This window comes from Caretta caretta, chromosome 3 (genome assembly GCF_965140235.1).
Source record: "Caretta caretta isolate rCarCar2 chromosome 3, rCarCar1.hap1, whole genome shotgun sequence".
NCBI lineage: Eukaryota > Metazoa > Chordata > Testudines > Cheloniidae > Caretta > Caretta caretta.
In genome coordinates this window covers 116,554,338-116,573,474 of record NC_134208.1, presented here as the reverse complement: position 1 = coordinate 116,573,474, position 19,137 = coordinate 116,554,338, and the positions used below count along the sequence as shown (strand labels likewise).

Sequence of the window (19,137 nt, the reverse complement as noted above, 5' to 3'; positions counted from 1 at the left end):
TAAATGACAAAAATCCAGTGTCATTAATCTGGATTTACACAATTGTAAATTAGAATAGATTTTCACTGAATATTTTTAATGCAAATTCATCATTGAAGCAGCCACACACGTAGTTTTCTATTTCTCTTTCCTTGTTACATTTAACTCATCGTATATTACCTTTTTGTTATTAGATGCATACACCAATAATATGCAGGATATGCACCATAACTGAGTTAATGTGACATTCTTTGTATACTTTATTTTTTACAACGTATGCTTAATTTCTCAACGTTAATGTTGCAGATGACATAGAGCTTCGGGGGGAGGGGTTGCCAATACTTTGGAGGATAAAGCTAAAATTCAGAGGGATCTTGATAACATGGAGAAATGGGCTATAGATAACAAAATGAAATTCAACAAAGACAACAAAGAAAAACTAAATGCATAAGTACTGAAAGGGGGAAAACTGACTTGGCAGCAGCACTGCTGAGAAGGATCTGGGAGTTGTGGTGGATCATAACCGCAACATGAATCAGCAAATAAGATGGTGTTTGAAAAAAAAACAAATGTAATTTTACGTTGCATTAACAGAGGCATAGCATGCAAGTCCACAGGAGATGATAGTACTGCTCTCCTTGGCACTGGTTAGGCCTCAGCTGGAGTACTGTGTCCAATTTTGGTCACCACTGTCTAGAAAGGATGTAGAGAAACTGTCTAGGAAGGATCCAGAGGCAAGTGACAAAGATGCTCAAAGGGATGGAATACAAGCCATGTGAGCAAAGGCTGAAGGAACTAGGTATGTTTAGTTTAGAAAAGAAGAGATTAAGGGTGTGGGGGGGACATGATAGCACTCATTAGGTACTTGAAAGGTTGCTGGGACATGATAGCACTCATTAGGTACTTGAAAGGTTGCTACAAAAAAGATGAAGAAAAATTATTCTCTCTTGCCACAGAGGGCAGGACAAGAGGCAATGGGTTCAAACTGCAGCATAGCAGATTTCAATTAAACCTCAGGAAAAACTTCCTTACTGTAGGAACAGTAGGACAATGGAACAGACCCCTCAGTAGGTTGTGGAAGCTCCTTCACTGGAGGTTTTTCTAAAGGAGGCTGGAGAGCCATCTGTCTTGGATGGTTTAAACACAACAAATCCTGCATTTTGGCAGGAAGTTAAACTAGATGACCTTGCAGTCTCTTCTAATCCTGTGGTTTTATGATTCTGTGATTAGGTTGTGCATTTAATATATGTTTAAACAAACCTACTGATGCTGAAAAGAATATAAAATATAATTACTTAACAAGAATAGTAAAAGAGATTTAATAATATTTTTAATAAAAGAAATACATGCTAAATACTTGGATAAATACTTCCAGCAGCTCCAAGACTTTTAAGTTGTGTTTAAAAATTCAATATGCTTTCTATGTCTTAGTGGAGGAAGCAGAGAATGTGATGAAATTCATGAATGAAACAACAGCCCAGTGGAGGAACCTGTCGGTAGAGGTGAGAAGTGTGAGGAGCATGTTAGAAGAAGTGATTGCTAACTGGGACCGATATAGCAGCACTGTGGCCAGTCTGCAGGCCTGGCTGGAGGATGCTGAAAAAATGTTGAATCAGCCTGAACATGCCAAAAAGGTAAGGAATATTAGCTACTTCATCCAACCCCTGTATATGGCTTTTATGACTGTTCAGTAAAAGTTTTACAACCTACACAAAACAAGTTTAAAAAAGTATATATCAGTGACCAGTTAGGGGCTGTTTGCAGAAGACTGGGGAGAAGCCCTAGATGATGAGAGTTGTGGCAGGTTGAGATTTATGCATGGAATAATTCCTGCTCTACTCTCTTCACTATCAGAAACCTTCACAGATGCATAGTATACTTTTTATCTGAGCATATTTGCCTCAGGTTTGTGTGTGTGCGCATGTGGGCACTCATGTGTGCATGTATAAATTTGGAAAGACAGCGAGCACATATAGGATGGTATAGCATAAAGGCTTTATTTTCATGAATTTAGGGTGGCCGCTTTGTTCACAAATGAGAAAGTCAAGAATGTGTTGTTATGCAGCTCACTCAAAACAAGTGCCATTATATCATACTGCATCATTATGTGTTCTGTATATGCCACATATTTTGTAGTAAAACTGGTTTAATCACTTCTTTCTTTGCAACAATTTAGGAGTTAAAGTGAGCTGTTTATACAAGCATTTATGTGCAGTAAATATTATGCTTTTACCTTTTTGTTTACCACTCAGGTGACTTCTCTGAATTACCACTCTGTCTACAGCCAGTTTATCTACGTATATTTGTAGTTATGTTTGCCCAGCAAATTAAAAAATAAGGATGTTTTTAAAGTATTTTAGAAATTATTTAAATAGGTCTAAAATTTGTTCCAACTATTGTGTGCATTTATATAGTTCACCATAAGCCTGTCTGCTTTGGTATCATGAGTTGTGCTCTGACCTCAGAGGGGGTGAAAAATTATGACAAATACATTTTAGAAACTTCTTTAAATGACCTAAGATAGTTTTTCACCCATAAGGATAACACTACTATTTTAATGGCACAATTTTAATATCTGTGGTCTTCAGCACTATCAATGATAAATATCTCCTATTTAAAAAGATATCAGACTTTAATCCTGACACCAGCTGAGGACAGAATATTGCACATTGTGGGTCACAAGCCAGTTTAAATTTTTTTTTTTAAAAAAAATTCAGTACTTTGAATTGGGGGGAAAGAAAGGAGCGTTTCTTATGTTTAAACAAAAATTGTGCCTGTAAAAGTTGTCTCAGTAGTTTGGCATTTTATAAATTGTCCTGGCAACGGTAGATTAATGGGCAAGTGAGATGGTCAGACACATGATAAATGCACATGGGTGTCAGAGGCTTATATGTGTGGTTTATGTTCATGTGTATAAAATGAAATATTGATATATTCTTTGTATATGAACATTTAAGTCAACATCTATGTGCCGAGTCTGTTCTACAGTTTCATCTTAAAGCAGATTTTAAACACAAAATGTGAACTGTGAATAGTGCCACACGTGCTCCTGATATCCATGTGATGAATTGCATTCATGATGCAACTTTGACCATCCCATCTGCACTCTGTCCATCTGCTAATCTGTCTCCACTGGGACTCTTTGACTACTAGGGTTGCCAATTTTAGTTGGATGAATTCCTGGAGTTTTCATCACATGATATAATATTTAATTAAAGATTAATCTTTATTTCCTGGAGACTCCAGGGCAATCCTGGAGAGTTGGCAATCCTATTCCAAATCTCTCAGCAGCTTCAAATAGCCAGTTTAAATAAGTAAGTAAGTAAATAAATAAATAAATAAATACAGCACTCTGACATAGGAATATTACTTCCTTTCCCCCAAAATGTGCAGTTTCTCCCTCATATTACACTGGCTCAAGGATCAGAAGTGTCCCCAATTATCAGAAGGTAACAGAATTTGCTTCTGGTCCTAGGTGTTTTCAAGATGCTGTACTAGACCTTAAGAGTGACATCATCATGTATGGCAAATCTATTTTAGGTCATTTAAGAGGCTTTTATAATTTATCAGTTATAACTTTCACTCTCACTAAAGTTTGTACAATTCAATTAATGTTAACAAAGGCATCCTGGCTTCAAGTTGGATAGAGGTAATTAAATAGCATCAGTAACACAAAGTAAAACTTACTGAAATATTTCCAAAATATTTGTTTTGTAATGTATGTATAACATACAAAATCCCTGATGCTGTGGCGTGATATAAGGGCTTTATGGCACTCACCTGGAATGACCTACATAACTCACTCTTAAGTTCACCATGCATGAGAATTATGGTGCATCCCAAATGTAGGCCATAAAACCTTCATACCACACCATAATGTTTCAACTCTCCTTTAGCTCCCTGTCTGATTACAAGTTCTATATTTGCATCATTGTTGTGTTTGCAATGCTAAAATGTAAAGTTCTTCCCTGTTTCCCTTGGTAACCCCTAGTTTAAGGGATTCTACCATGAACTCATTAACCTAAACAATTTTGAAACTTGCCAGAAATAATCGTCCTGGACTCTCATATTCCTCGCACAAATAATTGAAATATAACAGAACAAATTCATCGCCGAACAAATCCATCTTTTCTGTAACTCCATCAACTGCCAGGAACTTCAACTAAAGATAAATTTGGCCTAGTAATTTCAAAGTTGCACAAGGAGGCTATTTACTGGGAAATATCTGTGATGCCCCTGCACCATGCCATCAGGAGGAGCAGGGTTTGTCACCTGCTGAGAACTGCCTTCCAACCTAGTGGATTCCTGAGGACCTGCAGATGGCCTCAGCCATTCACAGGGAAACCCCACACCTTTTCAACCTCAGCAGTCCCTCTCAGACCCCTCCCAGCACAGCTCCATTGGAGCCATGCTTCCAGGGCCTCTCCCCTTGCACCTTCATTCAAGGCCCCAGGTATTGTGGGGGGGGAATCAAAAAATAGTATAGGCTGGGACCGTATTCATTTTTTAAAGTCTTCCTTGGGTCAGGGACAATGTGCCCCCTCACCCCCACAGCCCGCCCTGACTCTGCTTCCTCCTTCATGCTGACTGGGGTCTATGCAGAGGAACTTCCGCAGGGTCTGGGGTGGGAAATGGTGCCTCAGAGGTATCCAAGCCATGCTTCCCAGTGTTGGAGAGGAGATTTACACCTGGAATGAAGAAGGTCTACCTCTGCAGGGTAATTCATTCTTCCATCTCATTTCTTCTTTGACCTCTTTGCTAAGTCTGCCAACAAGAGAACTGGTCAGTGCCTATTCTGAAGGAGTTATTTTGTTGTGAACAGTAGGAACAGGACTGCTGGTTTTGTTTTCCTTCTAGCGGGCCTGGCATGTGTACAGCAGTTTAAAAAAAGACAAGGAAGTGTTTATATAATATATCTGGGATGCTGTTGGGTATTTCTTGACAAATCAGTATTGTTATCTTGGGCACCAGGGGAATGCACCACTATTCTCAAACTAAAAGAAGATGGAAGATAACACCCAGTCTACTCGGAGACGATGAAGCTTATTCACTGATATGTCTATGTACATAGTACAAGTGCTCTTTACCCATCTCTTCTTTAGGGATTTAAATAACATTGTGTTCAATTATCTGTCCAACTCATTTAAGCAATATGCCTCCATTTGACATTTTCTTTGTAGCTATATGGGAGGTGTTTTAAATATGGATAAGTTATGACATCTGCATCAACTATTGTGTTGTCACAAGACTTTCTGAAACCTTGAGATTGTGCTTTTTGGTACAGCCCTGAGCAAGAGGCAAAGAGCCTGGAGCAGCGCTGGGAAGAATTGTACTTCAGACAGCCATTTGAAGCACAGTTCCTCCCTGGTTCCTCCTTCCTCCTGGGGCAGAGGAAAAAGGAAGGTGGGAAGTCATTTGTTGGGGACCTCTCATGGCAGAAAATTAACACAGACACACACATATCTCACGCCTCTCTCTCTCTCTCACACACACATATCTCTCTCTCACACTCCCCCCCTGCACAGGCTCAGCTGTGCAGCCTAGAATACTGGAGTGGGGACAGAACCAAGGCTCCATCCATTCTCCTCTCCCTCCCCACTCACCCGCTCTGAGGTGGGAGTAAGCAGCCATGAAGCATTTGTTTTCCCCTCTGCTCTGAGGCCCACAATTACCTGCCTTGAGTTTACAAGGGGGATTCTTACTAATGTGCTGGCATGTAGTCCAAGTTGCAATACAGCCCATAGTGAATTAGTAGTTAATTGATTTCAAATGAACAAAAGTAATCCTCAAGTGTATATAAATTAAACAGAAATTAGATGAAACAGTGGCAGTATTATAAATTAAGACTCAAATCCTTTTATCTTACTCAGGAGAGTAGTCCCATTGACCTCAGTAGTTCTACCTACTTGATTAGAATTGAGAAGGTACTGATTGTTTATATCTATATTATAGATACAGCTATATAATATAGAGTCCCCTCCATTAACGCAGCAGGTTATCTTGATAGCTCTTTTAAAAAATATTATTTTGGAACATAAGAATTTACTAGAGTACCCAATGTGGGATGCTTCAGAGGATAATGTGCCTTGTAGGGAAAAGGTTTATCCATATCCTTTGTTGGTGATGAGGTTTAAATTTTATTGTGTAACATACTGACTTTTGCAAAATGTTTAGCAATGCTGCTTATATTGTGTTTAGGATTTTTTCCGACATTTACCTCATTGGATCCAGCAGCACACAGCCATGAATGATGCTGGTAACTTCCTTATTGAAACTTGTGATGAGACCATTTCCAGAGATCTTAAACAACAGCTGCTGCTACTAAATGGAAGATGGAGAGAGTTGTTTATGAAAGTTAAGCAAGTATGTGTTGTTACGGTTGTTGTATTTAAGTAATTATTTTACCATTGCAATGCAGCAAGGCTGCCTAAGGTTTGTACCACTAAAGCCTGCGTGGACAATTTACCAGGACTCCAAGGACCATGTCTAATGTAAATGTATATAATATGTAAATCATGAAGCAATACATACCACCAGAATAGTTGGTTGCATTTGTACCTTTTTAGAAAGATGGGTAGAGATGGTTTGTTCAAGTTCATCAGCAAACATACTTTGCAACTTATCTCTGTAATATTTGACCATGACTTTTTAAAAAAATGCACATTCTCTATAGTTGAGAAATTAAAATGATTTTCAAAAAATAGCCATTGTTTATGTGGAATCTATAGAGCCAAATTTAGCCACAGTGTAAGGGGATACATCGAATGCTTTTTAATGGGAGTTGCACCTACTTATCAGAGGGCTAAAGCCAGTCAACAGCAGAGGCAGCACACGTTAATCAGCCAATCCCATTCCCAAGGCTGTGCTGACATCATTGTTGCCTTGTGCTCTACCAGGCACAGAGAGCAAAAAACTTCGCTTCAGGAAAGAGACTCACCGGGCTGGAAAAGAAATGTTATTTTAAGAGGTTATTCAAAACGACATGAGGGAAGATGTGAGATATGATTTGTACCAAAGTATTTGACAGCCTTATATACACATTTAAAAATATCTGCATTGAAGTAGTCATATGGCTAATGAAATTTTTTATTTAATTACTTTTGACTACTCACCTGAGGCCAAATCCTGTTCTCCTTACTCTCATGAGTATTCCCATTGCTGTCAATGAATCACATTAGTAAAGTGGTCAGCATTTGGCTCTTATTTTTTTAAACCTTTCAAACTGTTGCTTGTAGCATAGTCACAGCTTTATTATTTGCTAGTGATGGGCAGAGTAGTTTACTTGGCAAATCCTGATCCCCAGAGTTTGAATGCTCCCCTGCACATTTTGAGACTGTCTCCTCACTCCTATTCCCCATGACCTTCTAAAAATTCTCCCACTCAATTCTTTCCAGTCTATTTTGTGCCCTCTAACAGTTCCTCAGTTCTTCCTTCACCCCAGCCCTCAACTAATTCCCTGACTTCTCTCTCTATCTCCTCTGTCCTCCCAGCCTTCCCCAATTTTGTTTGGCTGCCTCTCTTCCTGCTGAGCTGCAGATGCTGATGCATTCATATTTCCTGATGTTAATAGCTTCACAGTCAAATGCTGTCAACAATGCAGAGAATGTGAATGGACTGGCACCAGGACCTTAGTGGAGAGGCTGCCATATTTGCTGTATCATTAAACCAGATCCCGAAAGACACTGTTAGAGGGTTGCAGTGACTGAGAATACTAGGAGACTATTGGCATTTTACTCAATGAATTGATAAACTAGCAAATCAAAGTTTGAGAGAAAGTAGATGCTCAGGTGGAATGTGTCCCTGTCTAGGGCCAAAATTGAGAAAAGGGTAAACTATGAAGCCTCAAAAGAAAGGCTACTGGTAGTTCAGGAGAAATGAGTTGGGGAGTTAGGTCCACTTCAGAAACCTGAGAGAGAAAGGAGTTCTTGAAGTGATCCAAACTTTAAAATATGTTTGGGTTTTCTTTCATGGATGGAATTGAAGTGAGGGCCATTTGCGGGATTGGAAAAAAGTTTTCCCATTTCTAAAAAAGAACTATGTGCTTCATTAATCAATATTAAAATTTAAAAAAACAAGCAACCAACGACTTGCTGGACCCTTAGCTTAAAAGATCACTAGCAAATCACACTGAATAAAAAGAAAAGAAAAGTTTAACAGTTACTCCCAAGAACCTATTAGTTTCCTTAAGTAGCAGCATTGCATATTTTGACATGTTCTCTGTGTTTTTATTTTCCATTTTTCATAGTATGCTCGCGTAGATGAATTTGACAGAATGAGGAAGGAATACTTGGATGGTGTTGCCACCTTGTCTACCTTTGCTGATTGCACTAATGGAAAATTTTCTGTTCCTGTTGAAGTGTCCTTTCTAAATGTCAAGATGTTTGTCCAAGGTTTGGAGGTGAGTTTCTTCCTTTCATCTGTCTGTCTCTCTCGCTCTCTTTCTCTCTTTTTTCTTCACAGAAGGGAGAATTATTTAACTATTTAATTTTATGAAAGGATCAGAAGATTATTTATTTACATAGCCATATCAATATTTTTATACTACAGTGGTGTATTTTGTGTTTTAGGTAATCTAAATGATTGCATTCTATGAGTGACGTTTCTGGAACACATTTCCAATGCAACAAGCAGGGGTGTCACTAGATTTTCAGCTGAATGCTGAACTTTAATACAGAGCGTTGGAGATGAACTCCTTTGCTTAGTATATATCAAATACATTCTGGACCTGGTCCAACACTCGTTGAAGTCAATGGAAAAAATCCCATTGATGTCAATGGGAGTTAGATCTATCGCCTACAGCTATGGTGAGAACAAGCTGATGTGCCACATGAATTCATAAACCTGTTAAAATATTTGTTGCAGGATATTAAACAGAAGGTGCCTGTGATGGAAGCTCAGTACAAGACAATTACAAGGACAGCACAGCTTATTACAAAGGAAATTCCCCAAGAAGAAGTCAATGAAATGCTTGCAACGATGACAGGGATCAAAGCACAGCTAAGCAAGGTCTTGGAATATCTTTTCTGCTGTGCAGTATGTTTACTGTTGGACTAATAATTAAAGATGGGTCCAAACAGGAACCATTTAGCCCAGTGCCACACCAACCCCAAGCTCAGGGGACTCAGTAAAATGGGACCCATATCTGAACCAGGCTTAGAATTGGTTGCTTATGATTTGTTTCACATAATGGGTTTTTATAAAAACTAAACTACCAAAACTACACTCTGGTTTTGACCCCTCTTTATTTCCAATGGACACGAGCTAAAACCTAAACTATTTATGTTAAACATCTCTTCTATCCCTCCAGACCTTAGGGGGTTAGATAAAATGGGACCCATATCTGAGTCCCCCCAGGTTTGAGTTTTGCTTTTTTCATCATTAAAACCACCCCAGTTTTGTCCATCTGATTCTGTACTAAAGTGACATTTATGAGCATTCTTTGAAAGATATGCTTTCATATTGGAAATTTACTTAAAAAGAAAACTTGTTATGTTAGATTGTGCATATTTTCAAAAGTAGCTGGGTGGCATTTGTTTGGTTTTTTTTTTTTTTGGTATAACTGAAGTATTAGAGCTAATGCATAAACTTGGAAAAAATCATTGAAGTTATATATATTATAATGTTTCAGGTGTATGCATTTAGACTGAATGCTAGCTCCCAAAAGTTATGCATGTCAGTACATATATACAATAGACCAGTGCACACTTTTCATATGCAAGTTTCTCTCCACACCAAATGCTCTGCATTAATCAGACCTGTCCTTACAGTCAGAGAGTGTTGTGTGCAGCCTCTTCCTGAAGTCATTAACACTCCTCCTGAGTTGAATAGATGGTTTTATTATATATGAGCTACTCTTTTTACCCTTATCATCTCATGGAGCTTATGCCTGAACATGGAACCTTAGCTTGTGTCACCACTGTTGCACTACTTTAAACTGCCAGGCTGTCCCCAAAAGCACACCCATACTTCTATAGTGAGAAGGTGAGTGTTTTTGTCCAACTGAAACTGGCCGAGAGCCCAACCCTGATTGCTCTACTGCTGGGAAATACAGAGAAATATGTAGGTGTAAAAATCCAAACAAAACACACACACATACACCACCCCTTTGTCAATATTGTCTTCTTAACAAATACAGTAGTTCAAACTCACCTCAATAAAGGGGATGGAGTAGTGAAAGACAGAAGCTGAGTGGGAAGTAGTGATGGAGAACTGAAGAGGTACAGTGGGAAGAGACAGATGATCTTGCAAATCATATATATGCGACACTCCTGTGTAAGGGATGCAGGATTGGGCCAGAGACAATGTAGAGAATGAGAGAAAGAGAAGCAAAAGAAATGGAAAAAGGAAGGGGTATGTAGAAAAAGTGAGAGTGGAAGGATGGGATGGAAGAGAGAAGGAGGGAGGTGGAAGGGGAGAAAGAGAAATGCAGGAGAGAGACCATGAAGCAGAAGATAGCAAATAATGTAAGGGAGAATAAAAGAAGAGATCTCCCACACAAAAGTTTAAATGATATCTAGTGCACATATATTAAAATAACTATGGGTGGAATATATTAGCAAGAAGATATTACCAGATCCTGAAGTACTTGATATTAATGGCAATTTTTGCTTAAATAAGAACTAAATATCAGGTCCATTTACCTTTAAAAGAAGGAGGGGGCTTATGTAAAGCAATGTACATGGAAAGGTTATTTATTGTTTATTGAATTTCAGTAACTTTCTGTTGTAATGAGATTTTTTTCTTTATGTTGCCAAAAGACTAAGGAGCGTTGCCCTGTCCTGCTCTATGAAGCTCAGCAGCTGCTGTCTCCTCTGGAAGAATTAGAAAAGCAAATTACATATTTTTATGAGTCTCTTGAGAAAGTCAATGAAATAATTTCTGCCTTAGATCCTGAAGCGCAACCTGCAGCTGTTTTTAAACAAAACCACCAGGTAAGTTTAAAAAAAACCCAAAACACCCAAAACCCTATCTAGAAAATATAAGAGACTCCGTGTGAGCATTTATGCAACATATTAGATTGTTAGGACTCTGGATTGCAGCAGTGAGAATTGAGGAGCAGTTCTTAATTGAGGGGCAATTTCTTAATCTTCATTTAATAATAGTTAAACACTTTTTCTTTGGGATACAGATGCCAGCTCTACAATTCACCGCTGCCCACCAACTTTCCCACAAACTCACATTAACTAAAAGTGCATTTTTCTTCATATGGGCCCTGTTTCATCTTTCTCTGAAATCAGTGGGAGACTTTCCTTTGATTTCAATGGAAACTAAATCAGGCCCCTATACAATTGCACACAGCATCAGTGAACATTGGGATTTCCTTGAGAATGCTTAGGAACTCCCATTGATTTTCATGGACACTGGTGGGCTTCCCATGTGTTGGACAGGAGTTTTCTTTGAAGTCATTGGGGGTGGGGAGATATGATGTAATGAGGCCTTAAATTTCCACCTGTCCTGCAGTAAGAAGGTGACTTTTTTGCAGGAACTCACTGTTAGACAATGGAAGGACATATTGAATCCAGAAGAAAATATCTTAGATTGGCTTCTTGCATCTGTAATGTAAGGCTGGAATGTTAAAGGGCTGTTTAGAGTCAAATACAGGGAGATAATATTGTTAGCAAAATAATGGACTTAGTACAGTATATGAAAGAACAGTTAGAAATTATTTTATAATTGCAATGACTATGGAGATGTGAGCCACACTTCAGTCAGGAAGGGTCCGCGCCCCACCAGTGACTTGAAGCTTACGTCTTTGTTTTTGGAAGAAAAATAATATTGGGCTGCTGAGCTTGACTGTGCATGTGAGCCAGTCCAGCCTTTATCTAAACTCCCTCACTTTCCTGAACAAATCCTGTCCTGTCTGAGCATAGACACTGAATGAAACAGGTGTCAGAGCTGCAGAATGAGAAGAATGCATCATCATGAAGTCTCCAGCTTTTAGATTACCATAGCCCAGACATCATAATTTAAGTAAATGGCTTATTTCTGCTAAAAGGATTTACCACCCATGGAACTGAGATCCGTGACAGTCTGACAGATTATACAGAGGCTCCTGATTTCTGCTGAGTAGATCATGGAATAGATAGTTCATTAAACAGTAAAGGGCCACACTTGTGCTTTCCTCTCATGAGAATTAATGAGGTTTTTCTTCTTATTTGTGTAGTTGTAGTTACTGATTCTCTTGTCTAATGATTTGTTGTGGTCATTTAAATTCCAGTAACGGGATTGGTAGATGGCACGGACCTTATGTGTAAGCATTTTAGCAAGCTACGGAGAGTTGTCACTCTTTTATCTACTCACTGAATGAATGAACATCCGTTTTGCAATTAATACTATGGTTACAGATATTAATAATACCCAAATCAAGAATAAATGGCAGAATCACACAGCCAGAAAAGACCCTTGCATTTTGTAAAACTACCCATATGGATCCTATCCTACAAGCTGTTCTATAGGACTGAATTCCTGTGGATGGGGCTGAGCACCCCTGGAAAAAGTTTGCCGGATTTATATTATTCTCTCTAATGTCTTGTTTAAACTGTTCTTGGTGGAACCTGACCACTTCCATTTTCTTATTGTCACAAATGCCCCCCTAGGTTGTTTTTTGTTGTTGCCTCTCTTTGTTTCTGGCCGGAATAGAATTGTGTTTCTTTCTTTCTTTCAGGATTTGGTAGCATACCAAGAAAACTGCAAGAAAGCTTTGTCCCTGATTGAGAGAAACAGTCAGGACATTCTGAAGTTTGTGGCTTCGAGTAAGGTGTTACAACATTTCGATCCATTAATGCTTCAGAAGAAGGTCACAGAGATCCAGGTCACTTTTCAGGTAGTTATGTTGCTTCTCAGTACATTTTTGAGACTCTCTTAGGGTACGTCTACACAGCAAAGAAAAACCTGCGGCTGGACTGTGCCAGCTGACTCAAACTCATGGAGCTCGGGCTGCAGGGATGTTTCATTGCTGTGTAGGCATCTGGGCTTGGGCTGGAATGCGAGCTCTGGAACCCTCCAACCGCACAGGATCCTAGAGCCCGGGCTCCAGCCCGAGCCCAGATGCCTACATAGCAGTGAAACATCCCTGCAGCCTGAACCCTGTGAGCCCGGGTCAGCTGACGTGGGCCAGCCACAGGGGTCTAGTTGCTGTGGAGACGTACCCGTAGTATGCACTTGTTTTTCCTGTGTTCTCTTCGCTTTCTGTCAGTCTTCAGCTGTTGCCACAGGGAGCACAAAGAAGTTTCCTTTGTTTTTCTCCTCTCCTGACACCCACATACTCTTTAAATCAAACACAGGGCTTATTTGTATTAGAAAACTTGCACTAATGTAACTAAATTACTTTAAAATCTAATATACTTTTAATACTTCAATACTATATACTTATACACAGCCAGAGGTGTTCATTCTCATTGAAATCTTTCCCTTACTCCAATCTGTACCAACAGTGCCATAATACAGTGGGATAATTCCCCTTTTTTAGAATTTGAAGTTGCAGCAGAAATAAAGACTAGGTCAGTGGGAGGGGAGGAGATACTTCACAGAGCTCTGTGAAATGAGACTCAGGTTTTCATGTGTCATGTGCTCAGGGAGCTTGGGGTCTGCTTTTCCGTGTAATGACCTACAGGTCAGAATCCTCTGCACCCCTCTGATAACCTGAGATCAACAGAGAAATCCCACAGATTTCAGGCCATCTGTTTATGGGGTTAGAAGATCCCCACAGAGGGACTGCCTTTCTGTGTTACTGCCGAGACCTCTCTACCAGCACCTGTTATCACAGCTCTCATTGGAAACCATCTGTTCATGCACCCCACTCCACTCCAAGAATGGAGCATGGTGATTTTTTAAAAACTCAGTCTTGCTGGGTTTGTATTTCCACTGGAAATAAATCACAGTTACAGTGAGAGGCAAATGCTGAAAGTTACAAACATTTGGTTTATATAGTACTCCACATTTAGTGCCCAAATCTGTCTCACTTACTCACTTGAAGTAGTATTTTACTCTGTGAATAGTTTCATGGATACTTTCTGGATTATTTGAGTAATCAAGTACTTATACAACTTTAGTAAGTGTAACAAAATCTGGCACATAATTATCCAGTACTCTTTTAGGGTCACATTTTCCAAATGTTGGTTTCAATGACACTCCTTTTAGAGTAATGTACTATTCAATATAAGGGTGGCATAATTGGACTCTTAATTACTCTATGAAATGTAGTGTCTTGAATTTTAAGCTAAAGTGCTGATTGTCTAAATCAAGGGTTCTCAAACTGGGGCTCGGGACCCCTGAGGGGGTTGCGAGGTTATTACATGGGGGATTGCAAGCTGTCAGCCTCCACCCCAAACTCCACTTCACCTCCAGCATTTATAATGGTGTTAAATATTTTAAAAAGTGGTTTTAATTTATAAGGGGGGTCACACTCAGAGGCTTACTATGTGAAAAGGGTCAGCAGTACAAAAGTTGGAGAACCACTGGTCTAAATGCTATCATTGAGCATTTCTGAACATCTGGATTCTCAGTGAAGATCTGTAGATGTCATTTTTCCTTGGGTTATGCTTATGGGTTACAAAGGCAGGTTCAGTTGATGGAGCTTGATAAGTTGCTCATGTAATACATTATTCCCATCTTATAAGAGTGGGTAGTTAGTTTTATTTCAGTTTACATTTGAAGTAGACTTAACTCATGGGGCAGAGCCAGCCTTAGTGTATTTGTGGACCTGGGGATTATTATTTCTCAATGAATGGAACCAGTTCTTATACGAACATACTACTGTGCACAGAGTCAGCCTGGGAATTTTGGGGAGATTGAAAAAGATGATTATTTGAGGCAGCCCAAAAGAACAGTCCAGTTTTAGGGCATTCGTGTAGGATTTGGGAGACCCAGGTTCAAGACTCTGTTCCACCAGAGACTTCCGGTGGGACCTTAAGCAAGTCACTTAGCCTCTTGTACCTCAGTTCCACATCTACAAAACAGGCATAATACTACTTCCCTACCTCACAGGGGTGTTGTGAAGATAAATACGTTAAAGAGGATGAGGCACTTTGAAATCTGTTGATGAAAAGAGTTATGTAGGAGTTAGGTATTGTAATTAACTGACATATTTTCTGTAACAGAGGTTTTCAAACTGTGGTGCGTGGAGGAATGTTCATGGGGTGAGCATAATGCAAAAGGCATTTTTTTTACTTTTTAAAAATTAGTATTACTAAGGCCTTACTTAATTCATAATATTGCGAAAATTGAAGATCCCTCAATGTTAGGCTTCCACCACAATTTTGTCAGCCAGGCAGCTGGCAGCGGGAGCCCTGGCCTCCAGTCACCCGGGGCCAACAGTGGGAACCCTGGCCACGAGCCACCCAGGACTAAGGCTCCCGTTGTCAGCCCCATGCATGGCAGAGCTCCGCTGTCAGCCACCCGGCTGACAAATTTGCAGTGGAGTCCTAATATATTGGGATCTGCAATTTCCGCAATATCACAAATTAAGTATGACCTTAAGTAGGAGTAAACATTTTGCAGCTCATTTAATCATATGGACTTTTTTGGTGATGGCTGGTGATGCAGTACACGGGAAAGAGTTGCCATGTATTTAATTATAAGCCAACGATCATTTCTATAGCAATAATTACCTTTCCCAGTTCAGTATGTCGTATCATTTGTCATTTCAGCAAGCAGTGTTGTTGTGCTTATTCCGCTGGTGAAAAATGGATTGGTAGTTATTGCCAAAAGATGGTAATGTTCCAAAACGAAAGGCAGAAGCTGAAATGGCTAAAGTTGTTACAGACAAAAAATCTGCAAAAACAAGAAAATATGATGAAGCATATTTGAATTTTGGTTTCACTTCCATTGCAGTTAGCGGAGAAATCAGGCCTCAATGCATAGTGTGTGCAGTAACTTTAGCAAATGATAGCCTGACGCCAACAAAATTAAGACGCCATTTGGAAACAAAACATGGCGATGTGGTAGGAAAGAACAGAGATTTTTTTCGAATGAAAGTTACAAGAAATTAACAAACAAAAAACCACAGTGAAAAATGTGGTATCCACCCCTGCAAGTGATTTAAAAGCATCGTATCCAGTTGAATACCACATTGCCAAGAATAAAAAGCCTTACACAATTAGGGAAAAACGGATTCTCCCAGCAGCAATTGACATTGGCAGGACAAGGCTTGGTGACAGTGTGGCAGAAAAGTTAAAAATGATCCTGCTGTCAGACAACACAGTCAGCTGCCAAATCTTTGACATGTCAGAAAACATCAGGGCACAGCTGATCTCTCGATTGCAAGCCAGTTTATTTGTAATCCAGTTGGATGAAGCAATGGATATATCGAAAGCTCATTTAATTGCTTACGTTTGGTACGCTCATGAAACATCAATATTGGAAGATTTTTTTTGTTCTGCAAGCCAATTAAGATTCATGCAACTGGATCTGAACTGTTTAACATTTTAAACCACTTTCTAACATCTCACAAGTTGAAGTGGGAAGCCTGCATCAAAATCTGCATGGATGGAGCCCCTTCTGTGTCTGGAGGTAGGGCAGGCTTGGCAATTGTTTGAAATTGCGCTACATATATTGTGGACTCATTGTGTGATACACTGCAAAGCCCTTGCAACTCGAAACATGGATCACATACTTACAGTTCTGCTCTAAAAATAGTGAACTTTATCAAGATGCAACCCACAAAGGCACTTTTCTCTTTGAAATGCTTTTTGCAGAAATGGGAGCAGAGCATGATGCTTTGTTATTTCACATGAAGTCAGTTGGCTATCCAGTGGGAAAGTGTTGCAACGCGTTTATGAACTGAGAAATGAAATTTGATTTTTTTGTGGTGGATATGAATTTCACCAATGCCGAGACACCTTGTGATCCCTAGTGGCTTGTGCTTTTGGCTTACCTTGCTGATATTTTTGACAAAATGAATTATTTTTGCATTGTTCTTTTGCAAGGAGCAGAAAGTACTATTTTTGACCTGCACAACAAGATATCGGCATTCAAGAGAAAACTAGATCTCTGGAAAACAAAAATCAAAACTGGTTTAAGCATTCCATTCCCGTTGTTAACTGATGTTATCGATGAAACAGAATCTGAACTATTCAGTGTTGTGGAGCCAATTGAGAATCACTTGACTTCTCTCAGAGCCAGTTTGGGTAAATATTTTCCCGGAGGAAATACACCCCTGAATGACTGGATTATCCAGCTTTTTGTAGCTGAGGCAGTGACTTTGTCCCATCTCTCAAATGACATTCAGGACAAGCTGATTGAACTTTAGAGTGATAGCACAGTGGACATTCAATTTTAAAAAAAGTCTTCGGGGGATTTTTGGTTGAAAGTTGGCTCATAATATCCTGCTTTGTCAAAGTGTATGATCAAAGCTCTTTCACTGTTTGGTTCATCTTATTTGTGTGGGATCAGATTCTCTGTGTTGGCTGTGCTAAAGACAAAGAACCATCTCAGACTGGAAGTGGAGGACAACCTCACAATTTCAGTTTAAAAAAACTCCTCACAAATTGATAAACTGTCCACAGAGAAATAGGCACACCCTTCACATTAAAGTATCGGTGTATTTGTAATTTAATTAAAGTTGTGTTAAGATCTAAGTTAGGTTTCTGAGTAAGCTATCAAGCATACTTTTGTATGTGTCTATTTTTGTCTGGGTTGGGGGAGTACACAACCAAAAATTGTAACTCAAAGCCGGGGGGGGTCTCAGCTCCAAAAGTTTGAAAACCACTGTTCTTTAAAGTGTCTATGGTGAGCAGGTGTTGTTGCCATTGTTGGTATCCTCAGGCTTCTTGCTTCAAGAGAAGTGCTGCTAGGTAAGCTATAGAAAAGTTGTTTTGAGTGTCGGTTTTCTGTAGGGGTTTAGAGCTCCCAGCGGGTTTTTATGCATCTTGGTGAATAAGAGAACTTATGTATTTGAACTCTAGAAACATTAGCTAATGCAAACGTAAGATATCCTCCATTCTCTTCTTCCCATCAGTAAGTATTGTTCTTCTCATTTTGCAGATTAGGAAGCCAAAGCAAAAAAGTTAAGTGATCTGACAAAGACCACAGAAGGAGCGAGTGTTAGAGTTGGGATTAAACCATAAGAGGGACTGCCTGTTACAGTTCTGGGCAGTATTCATAGTGCTCAGATGCAGGCAGCTAGGTGGAAATAAGAGTTTTGCCAAACTCCACATCTGGCAGTTGGTTTAGGCCCCTCAAAAATCAAGAGACCTGTAGTTGTGGGGTTCATGGGTCTCAAAGGCCAAACCAGGGTGTCTCTGATGAGAAGGGACCATGAATAACTTGTGATCTTTTGGAAAAATCCCAGTGACAAACTTCCTACCATACCAGCCAGTTTACATTTTAAGACTTGCTTCGCATAAAAAAAGTCTAGTCACAATGATAGGTTGTATGAAAATCCCCCAGATTCATTAAATTAGATAAATTTATTTTATTTTAATGGGAGAATGAGATTAACATGGTCATTTATAGGTATCAGAGGAGAAGCTGTGAACTTCACAAGCCCAAAGGGCAGCTCCAGCAGGAAGCATTTTAATGAGGGACTGTGGATAGTATAGTCAATAAAGATCATCATTCAGAAAATAATCTGGGGAAAAAATACAAGCTCATTTTTTCTTCACTTGTAACTTAGGATATGGTCAAGAAGACTGGTGACTGGAGAAGAAATGTAGAAGCAAATAGCCGTTTGATGAAAAAGTTTGAGGAGTCCAGGGCAGAACTAGAGACAGTACTACAGATTGCCCATGGTTGCCTTGAAGAAAAAGGAAATCCTGAAGAACTTCTCAGGAAACATACTGTGAGTAGATTCTCTGACCTTCACTGCAGTCCCTATGTAGGCTTTAACAATGGACATATGTTACACTAGTACAAAGTCTATTTAATCTTATAAATGACATGGAATTCGATATTCGAATGATACTGTTCAGGAGGACTTGGTGGCAAGTAAAAATATAGAAGTTCTTATTAAGTAAATGAGCTAACTGGTAATATTACTACTTTTATTGTTCTTTTAAAATACTGTGCAGAATCCTATGTGTATAAGCTACCAACTCTGTGCAGTTGCTGAAATGTACAAGAATTAGTTGATTCTCTACCTTAGAAATTATTCAGGAATATCTCCTGCTAACTCTTCCAACTTCCTGCTAAATAGTGTACCATTTCTTAACTTGAATTCAG

At 39.3% G+C, this 19,137-nt stretch overlaps 1 protein-coding gene and 1 long non-coding RNA gene across 15 annotated transcripts in view; one reads left to right on the top strand and one right to left on the bottom strand.

Moving 5' to 3' along the window:
- Nucleotides 1–19,137, top strand: part of SYNE1 (spectrin repeat containing nuclear envelope protein 1) — a 499,708-nt gene that overhangs the window by 155,664 nt on the left and 324,907 nt on the right. For all 13 annotated transcript variants that reach the window (XM_075126812.1, XM_075126813.1, XM_075126818.1 and 10 more), the window contains 7 exons: nucleotides 1,411–1,613; nucleotides 6,178–6,342; nucleotides 8,225–8,377; nucleotides 8,842–8,985; nucleotides 10,737–10,910; nucleotides 12,644–12,802; nucleotides 18,593–18,757. In XM_075126812.1, the coding sequence (XP_074982913.1) occupies nucleotides 1,411–1,613; nucleotides 6,178–6,342; nucleotides 8,225–8,377; nucleotides 8,842–8,985; nucleotides 10,737–10,910; nucleotides 12,644–12,802; nucleotides 18,593–18,757 (1,163 nt within the window). The remainder of the gene's footprint in view (nucleotides 1–1,410; nucleotides 1,614–6,177; nucleotides 6,343–8,224; nucleotides 8,378–8,841; nucleotides 8,986–10,736; nucleotides 10,911–12,643; nucleotides 12,803–18,592; nucleotides 18,758–19,137) is intronic.
- Nucleotides 1,608–18,594, bottom strand: LOC125634045 (uncharacterized). 2 transcript variants are annotated; one of them, XR_007355771.2, is made up of 4 exons: nucleotides 15,588–18,594; nucleotides 6,771–6,920; nucleotides 6,197–6,300; nucleotides 1,608–4,743 (listed from the first exon to the last, which is right to left on the bottom strand). It is a non-coding gene; the product is annotated as an uncharacterized LOC125634045 (long non-coding RNA). The 2 variants fall into 2 exon arrangements; XR_007355772.2 differs by lacking the exon at nucleotides 15,588–18,594 and adding an exon at nucleotides 7,092–9,162.